Source organism: Rhinoraja longicauda, chromosome 6 (genome assembly GCF_053455715.1).
Source record: "Rhinoraja longicauda isolate Sanriku21f chromosome 6, sRhiLon1.1, whole genome shotgun sequence".
Lineage (NCBI taxonomy): Eukaryota > Metazoa > Chordata > Chondrichthyes > Rajiformes > Arhynchobatidae > Rhinoraja > Rhinoraja longicauda.
In genome coordinates, this window is record NC_135958.1 from 63613026 (window position 1) to 63629581 (window position 16556).

A 16556-nucleotide genomic window follows, 5' to 3' on the forward strand; every position below is an offset into this window, starting at 1 on the left:
GCTGGTGGCATTTGTGTGAGATAGCATCAAAAGCTAAAGACAAAAGAGTGTCAGATAAGGAACAGGGGAGTGAAATGTAAAGTTGGAGAGGGGGGGGGGGGGGGGGGAGGGATATGTGTAAGGGACGGGGGAGGGGATAAAATGAGATATGGGAATGGTGGGTGGGTGGTGGGAGAAAGTGAGGGAAGTCAGTCTGAAGAAGGGTCACAACTAAAACATCTGTCAATTCTCTCCACATATGCTGCCCGTCTCCCCTGAGTTCCTCCAGCACTTTGTTGTTTGCTGGCAATTTCAGCATTGCAGTTTCTTGTGCCTGGTGCAAGGCATACCAACAGTAAAATTAATCAGGAGGACAGTGAAACCTGTCGGAGAATTAGGGTGGGGGAGGGATGGCGAGAGAGGGGAAGCAAGAGTTACTAGACGTTTGAGAAATTTATATTCATACCTCTGGGTTGTAAGCTGCACAAGCGAAATATGAGGTGCTCCAATTTGTGTTTGGCCACACTGACAGTGGAAGAGACCCAGGACAGAAAGGTCAGTACGGGATTGGGAGGGTGGGTTGAAGTGTTTAGCAACCGGGAGATCGTGTAGGCCTAGGCGGACTGTGCGAAGGTGTTCAGCGAAACGATCGCCAAGTCTGCACTTGGTCTCGCCGTTATATAAGAGTCCACACCTGGAACAGCGGATTCAGTAGATGAGGTTGGAGGAGGAGGAGGAGGTCTACACCTTAATTAATTCCACTTTTGACAGCCACAGGAAAGACAAGGAAAAGAAAACCAGAATTATAAACCAGTGATGTGACGTTAGGCATTGTATGTGACATGGGAAATGGAAGCAGGAGTGGGACATTCAGCCTCTGGTGCCTGCTTAGCCACTCAGTAACCTTTCAATTCAGCACCTGATCTCTTGATATATTCATCAAAAAATCCACTAATATCTACTTGCCACAATCCTTTTGGGTGGGCAGTTGCAGACATTGACCATGATGTGGGGAAAGACATTCCTCGCATCCGGAGGGGATAACATCTGTACCCCAGCTTGGGGAAGCATCATGCCTACATCTGCATTGCCAAGCCCCATAAGAATTTTATATTTTGGTGTAATCATCTCTCGGAGTTCTCAATTTTTTTGTCGATTCTAGGATTGGAAATGGGAAATTTGAAAATCAGTCCATGAGGGTACTTTGCCAAATCCAAGAAGAAAACAAGAAGAAATGATCACGGTGAAGTGATTTGATCCGTTAACACCCACATTTGTGGAATGGCACAAAATGGATGCTGTTTCAAGTTCCAAATGTGCTAGGAATGGTTAAGTGAAAACAATAACTTCGAGAAAGTGAAGGTTGAACATCTTAGAAAAATAAGCATGTTTTGAAAGGAGGTAATCAGACTGGTTTTTCATTGTCAGTTTTGTTTTGTAATCAGTGCTGCCTTGTTGGGGAAGCCTCCAGACAGTTCGGTGATGACAGCAGCAACAGGAAAAAACTTTGTATCCATTCCAAAAAAGGTGAGACTCCATTCATTACTGCAATCACTGTTGTGTGCATTTTGTACTAAAAGACAAACCTTGGAAAAATATAAAAATGGTTCTGTAGTAGGCCATATTAAAGCAGTAATCTGTAATGTACGTATGGCTCTATAATCAGCAAAGTGCATGTCATGCAATATATTACAGTTTTAGTTCATTTCATGGAAATTAAATCACTTGATATACCATTTGCATTATGCACTGGCATGGATGAATGGGCCCGTGTGTCTCTGGCCTTTTCTGGATCAATTAATGTAAGCAATTTGAGCAAAAGACAGCTACCAAGAGACATTGCATAGTTGTTAAATATAGGAAAAAAATTGCTACAGTCCAGTTTCACTTGAAAGATCATTCCACCCTAGACTTTAATAATTGGCATTTAATCAGCATTTAATTGGCGTCACACACAAAGTAAACACTAAACAATTGTATGCTGTCACAGTGAAAAATCGATTACTTTCAAAAGAAAGAATCTTCATCAAAGCATTAATGTCAGTGTTCGTAATGCTGAGACATATAATTTCACCTGATATCCGATGTGATGGTATCATTCTGTGTTCCTTTCTGCAGACTCAGCAGCACTTCCTTGTGTGCTTCCTGGTCAAGTTCAGCCTCACTGTTTTTGCCTACCTCATTTGCTTTGGATTTATGCTGCAGGAGTTTTGTAATAAGTCTAGATCTTTAAATGTTACCAACTGCTTGTCAATAATGAACAGGTGAGTGTCCATACCCCAACTCCAGGAGCAGGTTTGAATTTGGATAAAAAGCTTGCATTCCATCTTTTTTTAGTTTAGATTAGAGATCCGTGTCCAATACAACCTCAAAAGCACAAGGCACTTTACAGTCAATAGCCTTCTTTAAGTTACAGTCATTTCTTTAACTGCTGCAGCATTCCTCGCATCAAGTTGTATAAAATCATGAGAGGAATAGATCGGGTAGATGCACAGAATCTCTTGCTCAGAGTAGGGGAAATGAGGACCAGAGGGCATAGGTTCATGGTGAAGGGAATAAGATTTAATAGGAATCCGAGGAGTAACTTTTTCACACAAAGGGTGGTGGGTGTATGGAACAGGCTGCCAGAAGAGGTAGATGAGGCTGGGACTATCCCAACGTTTAAGAAACAGTTAGACAGGTACATGGATAGGACAAGTTTGGAGGGATATGCACCAAATGCAGGCAGGTGGGACTAGTGTAACTGGGACATATTGGGCCGAAGGGCCAGTTTCCACACTGTATCACTTTATGACTCTTAATGACGGAATCATCTATTTTAGGAGTGTTTGTTCAATTATCACATTTGGCCAGGGCACTGGTGGTGAGGAATGCTTCTTTTCAAGATAGTGCAGTGGGATCTTTTACATTTGCCTGAAAGCAGACGTTTTAAATTTTTATTCACAAGACCACATCTTCTGACAATACACTGCCTTGCTTGTCTGGGTTATGAAGTTGGATCTCTGGCAAATGATTGGGACTGACAACCTTCTGACTTTGATGATGCCACGTAATGAGTGGCCAAAGCCAACCCTTGGGTTCCTCCTGAAGAATTCTGATACTTTCTATCACAGGAGTCTGCTTTTGTAAATAAAACACCAATAAGTGGCTTTAATGCAAAAATGTTCCAAACTAGAAATCAGATTTTTTTTTTAATTAATGGAAATAAATCACATGCAAAGTCGATAAGCAGTAAATAATTTAGTTGTGGTGTTAGATAATAGGGATGAGGAGTATTTGAAGACTTGGCCAAACTCCGGCATTGAAGTTGACATACATACCCATGCCACATTTATTACCGCCAATTTTTAAAGTATCATCGCAGTGCCTCTTGTTGTGGGTCCTGCTAGAGATAGTTTATTAGAATATTACATGGTTATCCAAATCTCAGAGTCCAGACAAAACAAGTGAGAACAGCAAATGGCTGAACAGAAAATTCTCAATGAATTGGCACATTGTGATTTAGAACAGAAGGACAATGCTGTAAGAACACTAGATCAAGTGGTATCCATCAACGTTTCAGGCCAGGACTGAAATGGAAATGTAGCAGTACGTAAAAAGTCAGTTGGAAATGCGGGCGGAGAAATGGCAAATTAAGTTTAATTGTACAAATGTGAGGTGTTGCATTTTGGGAGGTCAAATGCAAGAGGAAGTTTACAGTAAATGACAGACTCCCTGGGAACATTTGATGTACAGATGGATCTCTGGGTGCAAGTCCCTATCAACCTGAATGGCAAAACGTGGATCGGCAGATATTGAACACATGCAGCATGCTTGCCTTGGTTCTTGGTCCTCCAAAATATTCCAAATGGAATTTAAACTGGAGGTGGCGGAGTATGGACTTAAGCAAGAAGGGCTTCTTGGAGAAGAAGAGCTGCCTTAAATTTAGTTGCGTCTGGTTGAGTAACTATAGTAGGGTGACGACTATTCCATGCTTTAATTGTGCGAGGCAAGAATGAATTGCTGTACACATCTGTCTTGATAGCTGGTTTCTCAAGTTGAATCGAATGCCCTCGTCTACTCCTGATAGGTTTGGGTTTGGTGTAGATGTGGTAAACTATCTGTTGAGCCTCTGTCACTTGTACTGTGTACAGTTGTCCCATAGGTGGCACTATTTCTTATTGGTAAGACGTTTGGTTGTGCTTAAAAAATTGTGGAGATTTTTGTGTAATTATTTTTCAACCCAAATGGTGGATTTAGTATTTAACTAATATGTTGGAGCCTAAAATGTATTAAATAGTATCAACACTAATGGAAGGTAGACACAAAATGCTGGAGTAAATCAGCGGGTCAGGCAACATCTCGGGAGAGAAGGAATGGGTGACGTTTCGGGTCGAGACCCTTCTTCAGACTGATTCCATCTGAAGAAGGGTCTCGACCCGAAACGTCACCCATTCCTTCTCTCCTGAGATGCTGCCTGACCCGCTGAGTTACTCCAGCATTTTGTGTCTACTTTCAATTTAAACCAGCATCTGCAGTTTTTTTTCCTACATCAACACTAATGGTATGGGGAAGAAACTACAAAGTGTAAGTCGACACCCAATGATCTGTGCTGAAAAATCATTCTAAGGCAAAGCTTTATGCAGTTTTCTTGATATCACCACTTTGTATTCCCAGCATATTACAAGTCAATAGTAATGTCCTTGTTAGCAGCAGACTGAGGATTGATTGCATTGGGTCATAAAATCAGAAAGCAATGACAGGTTTCCAATATTGAGTTAATTTCCAAGCAACATCTCACAACCATGAGCAATGTAAATAACATATCTGACCTGCACTACACAGACATTCCCAATTAAAAATTTCAAAGGTGGAAGAGTTATGAACAAAGGGACTTTGTCGTTCACCATCCTCAAGGAACTGGGAACGTGTAGTGTCGTATAGTATAAACAAGAAGCCAAAGTAGAAGCAGTTCTGGGATTATAACATTCTGCAACTCACATTATGGAGGGACTTCAGATGATTTAGTTCCTGCAGCTAAGGTTATCAATCTCAATTGTGTCCAAGTAGCAATTACTGCCAGTGGCAAGAGAGGCACAAACAAAAATGAGATCCTTGCTCTGCTGTTTTACACTTTCCCTGCATAGTGCAGTAGAGATGAGCGGAAGGCAATGCAACTATGGACTGATGGTGTGCTTTTTGTTCTAGTTCTGCAGAGGGAGCACCAATATGGTTTGACAAGTATTCTAATGGATTGTTGCTGGCTCAGAAAGTGATGGCCTGTTTCATTGTTCTACACACAGGTAATCATCAGCTTGCTTCTAGAGTCGATGACTGCTTGGAATTCATGTGGTTATCAGAGGTGTTCCTGCTACTCATCTAATGTCACCTTGTTTTTCCACTGGGGAGCTATATAGCTTGTAAAACTGCACAACTCAACTTTCTGGGTGATTAAAAGGCAAGGTCAAGCAATGTTTGCATGCTCGAGCTATCCATGCAAACAAAAAATTCACAATGGAAAAAATTGAGTTAAATTGCAAGATGAATTGTCAATCCTTTGAAGATGGTAGTTGAAAACTGTCTCAAAACAATTAAGTATAAATGGAGGTGTGGGACTAAATTTCCTTTAGACTAGATCAAAACTGTCTAGGTGTCTCATTGTTTGCATGTTTAGTACTCTATATTTTGAATTAAATAATGTCCTAACATATTTCGGATGATGCAGCTGGTAATGCAGTTGCCTTACAGCTCCTGCCAACTGGATTTAATCTTAACCTCCAGTGCTGTCTGTATGAAGTTTGCCTGTTTTCCCCATGACACTGGGTTTCTCCGGGTGCTCACGCTTATTCACACATGCTAAAGACTGCAGACTGGTATAGAAGAATGTAGCAGCAAACCATCAGGTCTCCTGTCGTTTTGAATCAAATATCTGTCATAGTTCCATTGAGCCATGCAACGTGAAAACATGACCTACGAGTCAACGACTCTGTTGCTGCCTACATTGAACCCATTTTATTCTCTACACATACCCATCAAATCCCGTCAGATTGTACCACTCACCTATATAACAATAACTACCAACTAACCTGCCTACTCGCACATCTTTAGGATGTAGGCAGAAACCCAAGTGGGCACAGGGGAAACTTGCAAACTCCAAACAATTAGCATTTAGACCAGGATCGAACCTGAGATGCTGCAGTTTTACCATTTGCACCACTCTGCTGCCCCAGTGGGCAAATTCATCGATGAATGTGATTTCTCGGCAAATCCTGTGAAATTAGCACGTAAGAAAATTAAATCCTTGTGTGTATACGTTATTGACAAGTGGGGAATCACAAAACTAAAAACACCAATAAATATCTCACGGAACCCATTTGTAAAACATGTCATGCTATCCACCGTTACAAGTTTATTATCCTCTCTCAACCCCATACGATATTATACAAGTGAGATGTTCTGTGATTTTTACCAATGCTGCCATTTCAGGAGGCGGTTGTGTTTTTCTGAACTCTATTCTTGCTGTGTCCTGTTCAAGCACTGATTGTGTGGTGTATGCTCCCTTCTAATCTCCACCGGAGCAACAGACTGTGTTGTATACCTGTAACGGATGCAATTCACAGTGTCCCTCGTCATTTACTGTCCAGAATCTTGTTCTGCTGCGGGTTGTCTCAACTAAGGCCTTGTGGAAGAACAGTCAACACCATTTGGGCTGCACTGTGGTGTAGTTGGTAGAGCACGAGAGATGCAGGTTTAATTCTCACCTTGGAATTGAATACTGTCTGTGTGGTGTTTGCACATTCTCCCTCTAAACAGACTTTTCCTTCGGGTGCTCTGGTTTCCTCCTACATCACAAAGATATGTGAATTGGTAGTTTTCTTGGTCACTGTTAATTATCCTAATGCTAGTGGTAGAATCAGGGTGGAGATGAAGAGAATATGGGAATAAAAAGCAAAGATCAATATAGGATTATTGTAAATAACTGGTTGATGGTCAGTGTGGGCTAATGGGCCTGGTTCCAGCTGTATCTCGCTATGACTAACCATGAGCTACTCTGAGTTTTAACATGTCGCAAAACAAATTACCTGTGAGAAACTAGGTTCCTATTTACACAAGATGTTATTTAAGTGTACTTCTATCTTTACTCGGGTACAAATATAGTGCCCTAATATGTTGGTTTCTAATTTGTTTTGCAGTCTGCATTTCCATCAGCCATGTTCACTGGTCCAAAACCCTGTGGAGGAAAAGTCCTTTCAGTAACTTATGGTGGTGTCTCACTTTACCTGTAGTGTAAGTATCACCAGAGAAGAGCACTTTACACATTGAACATGCACCTCAGGTGAAATGCGTAATGATGATACCCCTTTCTGTGCTCCGTTTAGTACTTCTAGATGACATCTGGAGCAAGGTAAAGCTCCCTGTGTTCTGATTCTGCCTTTACAACTCGCAACCATTCTCCTTGAACATGTGTCTATTTTTATTCTTTGCAATTTTCTTTAACTAATAAGAAATAAAAAGCAAGTCGTGTTAAATTATTCACTGCTCTGGGGATAAATGACTAAGTTTATCTCCCTTTAGTTTCTTTTGCATTTCACATAATATAATTCAAATTAAAAAAACCTGAATGTTAAGATTTGGGATGCTTCTAACTACGTGAGGATATTTGGAATGAAATGCAATTTGAAATAATTGAGAATTTAATTTACCAGTTGTTTTTGTTTGGCAGCATGTATGATTTGGGCTGAAGGCCCTGGTCCCGAGGCATAGAGTGCCATGACTGTGTAACTCTGAGATCACGTCTTTTTTCTCTGAAAACAGTTAATGTCTTAAAAAAGCAGTTAGTGGGAGAAATAGTGAGTTCATGGATGGAGGTTATTAAGCTATAAAATGAGTTGATAAAGAAGATGGTTTTCAACTTGTGGGAAGTGTAAAACCAGAGGCTATCAATGTGAGATGGTTACTAATAGTAACTTGGGAGACATTGTTTACTGTTGGAAACTTAATGGTAGAAATTTAAGTAGAATATTGGTATTGGTATTGATGGAAGAACTGAAGGAAATCCACATTAGGCAGGAAATGGTTTTGGGTAGACTGATGGGACTGAAGGCTGATAAATCCCCAGGGCCTGATGGTCTGCATCCCAGAGTACTTAAGGAGGTGGCTCTAGAAATAGTGGAAGCATTGGAGATCATTTTTCAATGTTCTATAGATTCAGGATCAGTTCCTGTGGATTGGAGGATAGCAAATGTTATCCCACTTTTTAAGAAAGGAGGGAGAGAGAAAACGGGTAATTATAGACCAGTTAGTCTGACATCAGTGGTGGGGAAGATGCTGGAGTCAATTATAAAAGACGAAATTGCTGAGCATTTGGATAGCAGTAACGGGATCATTCCGAGTCAGCATGGATTTACGAAGGGGAAATCATGCTTGACAAATCTACTGGAATTTTTTGAGGATGTAACTAGGAAAATTGACAAGGGAGAGTCAGTGGATGTGGTGTACCTCGACTTTCAGAAAGCCTTCGACAAGGTCCCACATAGGAGATTAGTGGGCAAAATTAGGGCACATGGTATTGGGGGTAGGGTACTGACATGGATAGAAAATTGGTTGACAGACAGAAAGCAAAGAGTGGGGATAAATGGGTCCCTTTCGGAATGGCAGGCAGTGACCAGTGGGGTACCGCAAGGTTCGGTGCTGGGACCCCAGCTATTTACGATATACATTAATGACTTAGACGAAGGGATTAAAAGTACCATTAGCAAATTTGCAGATGATACTAAGTTGGGGGGTAGTGTGAATTGTGAGGAAGATGCAATAAGGCTGCAGGGTGACTTGGACAGGTTGTGTGAGTGGGCGGATACATGGCAGATGCAGTTTAATGTAGATAAGTGTGAGGTTATTCACTTTGGAAGTAAGAATAGAAAGGCAGATTATTATCTGAATGGTGTCAAGTTAGGAGGAGGGGGAGTTCAACGAGATCTGGGTGTCCTAGTGCATCAGTCAATGAAAGGAAGCATGCAGGTTCAGCAGGCAGTGAAGAAAGCCAATGGAATGTTGGCCTTCGTAACAAGAGGAGTTGAGTATAGGAGCAAAGAGGTCCTTCTACAGTTGTACCGGGCCCTGGTGAGACCGCACCTGGAGTACTGTGTGCAGTTTTGGTCTCCAAATTTGAGGAAGGATGTTCTTGCTATGGAGGGCGTGCAGCGTAGGTTCACTAGGTTAATTCCCGGAATGGCGGGACTGTCGTATGTTGAAAGGCTGGAGCGATTGGGCTTGTATACACTGGAATTTAGAAGGATGAGGGGGGATCTTATTGAAACATATAAGATAATTAGGGGATTGGACACATTAGAGGCAGATAACATGTTCCCAATGTTGGGGGAGTCCAGAACAAGGGGCCACAGTTTGAGAATAAGGGGTAGGCCATTTAGAACGGAGATGAGGAAGAAATTTTTCAGTCAGAGGGTGGTGAAGGTGTGGAATTCTCTGCCTCAGAAGGCAGTGGAGGCCAGTTCGTTGAATGCTTTCAAGAGAGAGCTGGATAGAGCTCTTAAGGATAGCGGAGTGAGGGGGTATGGGGAGAAGGCAGGAACGGGGTACTGATTGAGAGGGATCAGCCATGATCGCATTGAATGGCGGTGCTGGCTCGAAGGGCGGAATGGCCTACTCCTGCACCTATTGTCTATTGATTTACTTGTCACATGTGTCGAGATGCAGTGAAAAACTTTGTTTATATAGAAAGGAATACAAGGACATGTAAATGAAGTTAGATGAAACAGATGTAGGACTGTATAGCAAAATGACAGAGCTGTATGCAAATTATCATATCATATCATATCATATACATACAGCCGGAAACAGGCCTTTTCGGCCCTCCAAGTCCGTGCCGCCCAGCGATCCCCGTACATTAACACTATCCTACACCCACTAGGGACAATTTTTACATTTACCCAGCCAATTAACCTACATACCTGTACGTCTTTGGAGTGTGGGAGGAAACCGAAGATCTCGGAGTAAACCCACGCAGGTCACGGGGAGAACGTACAAACTCCTTACAGTGCAGCACCCGTAGTCAGGATCGAACCTGAGTCTCCGGCGCTGCATTCGCTGTAAAGCAGCAACTCTACCGCTGCGCTACCGTGCCGATTTTTGTAGGTAATAAACAACCGTGCAAGTATCATCCTGTCAAAAGGTTCATGACTCAGGATTTGCATACCTGAATTGTACTTGAACCAATTTCCTTTGTGATCTCTAGGCTGATGAGCCAAATTGTATTGGTGCTGGTGGAATTAAAGCTGTGGAAAAATATGGACACCCAGTTGACCTTTGACCTGCAGGACATCCCACTGATTTCTTGGCTCCTCGGTTTAATGTCTGTCATTCTCGTGGTGTTTATCAACGAAGTGGTCAAGCTTCATGAAATAAGGTAAGTGCATAGGTTTACAAGGATCAGAAATAACAGTTGCCCTGGAGCTCGTTGTTAGCTTACAGCCAGAGTCATCCCACAAAAGGTTGAGAACATTCTTGCTACTTGAGGTATTGGTAAGCTTAACAATGATCATTTAATTTAGGATATCTTTCAATAATTGCAGCTGGTGAATCTGTACAAGTGAAAAATAATTCTGATTTTTGATACTGAAAATGGTTTCAGTATTAATTTGTCATAAAAATATACAGGGAAAATCTTATGGGATCCATGGGATTATTCATGGGACATTGTAGGGCACAGTGTAGGGCTCCATTCTCATCTCTCTCATCCTATGGAAAGGTGGACTGTTTTGGATAAATACCATTCCCAATTCTAGTTGATAAGTAACCAGTTTGCTTCCACTTCCAACTTTCTGATATCACACTGCTACAGTGTCTTGGGTTAACTCATCATCTTCAAGTTATTGCTGTGAACTGGGTCTGTTCTACAGGGCCAGAATGCTCCAATATTTATGGCTGACTGCCTGATCCATTTCCTGTAAAACCCTTCTCTCCATACATCTTTCTGGCTGCACAGTCATTCATTTGTTCCCTGTCTCTTGGTGCTCAGCTTGTTCCTTGTGAAGCTTGGATTGAATTTCTGCACGGCAAAATGGTTAGGCTGCAGATTCTTGATTGAGACTTCAATTTTGTGCCTTCTCATTGCTGAATTTATTTCTCCATTCATTCTTTCGACCTTGGTAAGGCCCTGCAATTTGGGCCTTTACATTCTTTTCACGACTTATTTCCTCACTGCGCTGTAGCACATCATAGATTTTGTTCCCCTTAATTGTTTTATAGACCTATATTTTAATGAATAATGTATGTACTGATAAGGTTGAAGGTACATAAAATGTGATATTTTGTGTGATAAAATGTGTGTGTGTGTATATATGTGTGTGTTTATATATATATATTTGCATATGGATATATATGTGTGTGTGTGTGTGTGTGTGCATATATATGTGTGTGTATATGTGTATAGATATGTATATGTATATATATATTTTAATATATATGTGTGTGTACTTGTGGGTATGCATGTATATACACTGATTTTTTTAAAATCTCGTTTATCATATTGTTTACAGTACTATGTTTACATATTCTGTTGTGCTGCAGCAAGTAAGAATTTCATTGTTCTATTTGGGACACATGACAATAATACTCTCTTGCCTATTGTATGCTTCATTTCCTTTCATTTAATTAATCTGTTAGAGACTGGTTAGGTGTTCTCAGAATTGGTGCCTCGTTCTCATCTGTGTGCTCTTTAACCAACTTTTTTACGATGGCCAAAATTGAGATTTATAAGTCTGCAGTCAAGTAATTGAAATTATTGATGGATATATTAGTGAAGTGGAAATGAGTAATTTGCGTAAAGTGATTTCACCCCTCAGTTTGAGAATTTGACGTTAGTTAATAGATCTGTGAATAAAATAACATTATCAGCAAAAGTAACCATGAAGCTTTCAGAGTGTCATAAAAATCCAACTATTTTACCTGCATCCATTGGGGATAATGTACTTCATTAATTCAGGACTAAACGAGCATGTCTTCCTGTCTCTTTAGAGTACAAGACCGTTACCAGAAGAGGCAAAAGCTGCAGTTTGAAACCAAGCTAGGAATGAATTCTCCGTTCTGACACTGGGAAAAGTGCTGATGAGCCGAGCTGCTAACTGGAGAGGAGCAGCAACTTCTACACCGACTTCAGATAGGTCAAGACAAGGAGCTGGCCCACAAGCACTGTTTTACTACTGCATGAAGACCTCAAAACTGCACTAGAAATTGAAAACCTCACATCAATTGAAGGGGTTTACCAGATACCTCAGGTCAAACACACAGAGCAGAGAGATGGGAGCTTCAGGAAGTGGCACCTGGAAATGCACATTAGTGTAAGCTAAAGTGGAAAAAGACCCTTATGTAACAGTTGGCCTCCAGAAACCGGAGAGAGATTCAACATTACATCTTTCTCACCATGCGTCTGTCGAGCAGTGGCGGGGGAATGCATCTCCGTGTCAGAAGTGAGGAGCTGAGACTTCAGCAAAGGAAATAACATTGGTTGTGGCTTTACAAGCAAATTGTGAACCCTCCCCACAAGGATTTGTTGAGAGTCACCTTTTCCAGTTTTATGGGTTTCAGGTGACGATCAATAAGGAAAGAGACCCTTATGTAGCAGCTGGTAATGATATACTCGGAGCCCTTAACCTTTAAAGTGTCTTAGGAAGCAGGAATCTTATCGCTGCCTCCCATTTTTAAATTCCTTCCATCTTGTGGACGTTCTAGCTGCCACAGCAGTATCCATTAAGCACCCCTTCACACTTGGTTAGGTTACTTCTGCATGCTGCTAGGAGGTGCTATATGGTTTTAGATCACAGACCCCACCAGAATCAGGATTTGCTGTCAAGCCCAGCCATGCACATTCAGCTCAATGAAGTACTTGGCATGTTTTTGTGTGTATGTGTATGCCCCTGTGTGTCTATACAGCGCCCGGCTGACTGTATTTGAGAGGTATTGTAGATTGTACCCAAAGTAATTCGATATTGGATGAGTGAGGGAATAGGCTAAATGTTTCAAATCATCAGTTCACATGCTGTCATTTTACAGTCAAAGAATTGATTGCTTGATTTGACTGGATCAGCCCAAAAGCAAATTGCTGCTAGAAATCTGAAATAAAAACACAATGTTGGAAGTACTCCGGCAGTATCTGTGGGTAGAGAGATAATATTCCAAGTTAATGATTTTTCACCAGACGTCAGATCTATAGCACTGAATATGCACAGTCTGCGAGACGAGAAGGAAATTGTAGTATTGCTGCCTGTGCACATTAGACAATAGGTGCAGGAGTAGGCCATTCGGCCCTTCAAGCCAGCACCACCATTCAATGTGATCATGGCTGATCATTCTCAATCAGTACCCCGTTCCTGCCTTCTCCCCATACCCCCTGACTCCGCTATCCTTAAGAGCTCCATCTAGCTCTCTCTTGAATGCATTCAGAGAATTGGCCCCCACTGCCTTCTGAGGCAGAGAATTCCACAGATTCACAACTCTCTGACTGAAAAAGTTTTTCCTTATCTCCGTTCTAAATGGCCTACCCCTTATTCTTAAACTGTGGCCCCTGGTTCTGGACTCCCCCAACATTGGGAACCTGTTTCCTGCCTCTAACGTGTCCAACCCCTTAATAATCTTATATGTTTCGATAAGTACATCGATCTTGTACTCAAAAATTGCAACTCCCATTCAGGACATTGCAGGAAAATAGCGCTGCAGCTTCTCGTCTTTTATGGAAGTGTGTTCACCTTCTGGTTCATTTTATCCCTAGTTTAAAGTGAAGAAGGAAGTGTGCTACCTTGCTTGTCCTTTCAACCTTGGTATCAGTGGCTTTCAATTCACATGTTTCATGAACTTTTGGCCTAGAAATTGTTGCACAGAAATGAAAAAGCATGCTTTTACTACCCATCTCAAGTGAATGATCAGATGGTCTCTGGGCTAAAGTGGCATGCTTGAATTTTGACCGGGCATTTCCCGTTTTGAACCAATTTTGTTCTGCCAACACACATCCATATCGGATGTATGCAGAATAACATCATGCTTGTGCCATGTTCTTTAAGGGATGTTGCAAAGGGAGCAATTAGTCAATACGATTGTTAAGTGTGCTACTTGTGGGGAATTTGCAGCCTCTGCAGCTGTCCAGTGCTGCCATCTGAGCCTGTCCCAGCCCATCACTCCAAGCCCGACTTGGTTAGGTTACCTGACTGGCTGGCTTTCTGTCTGTCACAAGTCCCCTACAACCACTCTCCTCCCAGTCTCATAGCACAGCCCACCCATCCACCACTCCCCAAAATTTTGAATCTAGAGCCTCCATTTCACGCCTTACACGTATCACGAATCTAAACTCGAGTTTCCCCTCCCACCATGCTGGTGATCACAGTTAGCCTGAACCTGCCGTGTTTTTATCATCTTGCTCTCTGCACCAGTGAAAGTGATAGGAAAAGATCTTACCCTGGTGTATGGTTCATTCTGTAGCATCCAGCCCATTCAACCATGGGTGCTACTGAACTTTAATGCCGTTGAATAACCCTCAATTTCTCAATCTGCCATATATTAGTGAATTAACATGGGCATAGAGGAATTGCCAGTCCATCTTGTCCAACGCAAATTACCATTTTGGCTACCCAAAGTTAAATTGCTAACCTTTTTAAGTATTGGGCACTTTGGATTGTAGAGATAATGTGGCTTCATATACCAATGTGACTGGATTGTATTATTCAGTCCTTCATCTTCTAAAAGGCCTGTGCACTGCTTTTCGGCCACATTTTCCTTTCACCATCTCCTCTCCTGTTTCTATGTCTCTATTTGTAGCTGTTTAAATCTTTAATATTTCCAGAATTACATCAATCCTTGCACTGTAAGAATTGTGACATATACTAATCGTTGTACATTTCCACATATGAAAGTAACATTAAAATGCCTGAAAGTTTTGCACATTCTCTTTCACCCACATAACTCTTTACTCTTGTGCTAAGGACCAGCTCGTCAGGTGACGTGTATCATTCAAAGTAATACAAGTGCACTAACCACAGGTATTGTTTATATAGCAACTGATTTGTGGTGTATTATCACCCCCTGATGATGCAGTTGCTAAACTCCAGTGAGTTTTAGAATGTGTTTTGATTTCCAGCAAGGCTTAGCGAGGAAGGCAGAACCATCAACAGATTAAATTGCCAGCTCACCAAATGCTTGTTTTATCTTGTTACACAAAATGCCTTGCAATTCCTCACACAAGCCTTCAAAGATGCCAAATTTCATCTCTTGCTACACTGTTCAATTCAGTGATTACAAAAAACAGTTTCGTTTTTGAGAAACCACGTCTGCTCTTTCCAAATGTGTAAGAAGGGACTGCAGATGCTGGCTCAAATCGAAGATAGACTCAAAATGCTGGATGACTGAAGAAGGGTCTCGACCCGAAACGTCACCCATTCCTTCTCTCCAGAGATGCTGCCTGTCCCGCTGAGTTACTCCAGCATTTTGTGCCTGTCGTCTGCTTTTTCCAAGATTGTTATTGTACTGTTGAATGTTCACTTCACTGGTAGTGTGTTAGACAGGAAGCCAGACATTCTGTGATTGTCAAGTTATTCCATGTGATAGTCCTGTGGGAGTTTATACAAATGTCGAGTTCTCATGGAGTTTGTTTCCTGAGGCATTATCTTTTGTGGCCCTGTAACTGATTGAACTGGAGCGGTGAAGCAGCTTTCAATTGCATTCTGTTTTCATGTATTTTGCGTTTAGAAAGCAGCTGTGTGCAAAGGTCAAGTTCAACAATCAAAGGAGCCAAACGGGGCCTCAAAAACAGCTCATGACAGCTCATGACAGCACTGATTTCAAAGTTACCACCCGATAATGCACAGAAAACATCTGTTACCTGCCCACAGGCAGGTTGCCTAGTCACATGTTTGTGCTGCCGGGGAAGTGACAAATCGCCTTTGGTGTTGCCTTTAGTTACAGGCTGATGAAGTGTGCCCTGCCTGCACTGATCATTGAGAACAGCATGCCAGAATTAGCCCTTGGCCAGACCTTGCAGATGCAGGCCCACTGTCCACAGTTGCCACCCACAACCTATGCATAACTGGCCCAGATAAAATGTGTAAGAAGGAACTGCAGATGCTGGTCTATACTGAAGAGAGACACAAAATGCTGGAGTAACTGGGTCAGGCAGCTTCTCTGGAGAAAAGGAATAGGTGACAGTTCGGGTCAGAACCCGTCAGAAATTATTTTGAAGGGTTCTGACCCGAAACGTCACCTATTCCTTTTCTCCAGAGATGCGTGACCTGCTGAGTTACTCCAGCATTTTGTGTCTATAACTGGGCTGGATGCAGAAGCCTTATCTTGCTGGTATGAAGCATCGCAGATTCTGATGGCAAGACGTGAAAGGAGCCACGGCCTTCAACCTTCCTCTCAAACTTTGACTGATTTGCAAGGCCCTGCCACCGTTTTGCCAAGTGTAAAAACTTGAGTGCTTTTCAACATTTGAATGTAATTTAAATCAAAAATCTAAAAGTAAAATTGAAAATTACTACATTTTAAACTCCTACCACCCAAGATCAATTTGAGAAATACATGAGACAAAAACAGTTGTG

At 41.8% G+C, this 16556-nt stretch overlaps 1 protein-coding gene across 1 annotated transcript in view; it reads left to right on the top strand.

Moving 5' to 3' along the window:
• tmem94 (transmembrane protein 94) overlaps nt 1-16148 on the top strand; it is an 89111-nt gene extending 72963 nt beyond the window's left edge. Inside the window, 6 exon segments of the mRNA XM_078401162.1 lie at nt 1425-1506; nt 2098-2243; nt 5167-5261; nt 7152-7245; nt 10211-10381; nt 11992-16148. Of these exon segments, the coding sequence (XP_078257288.1) occupies nt 1425-1506; nt 2098-2243; nt 5167-5261; nt 7152-7245; nt 10211-10381; nt 11992-12064 (661 nt within the window). The 3' untranslated portion in view covers nt 12065-16148.
• Nucleotides 16149-16556: the final 408 nt, after the last annotated feature.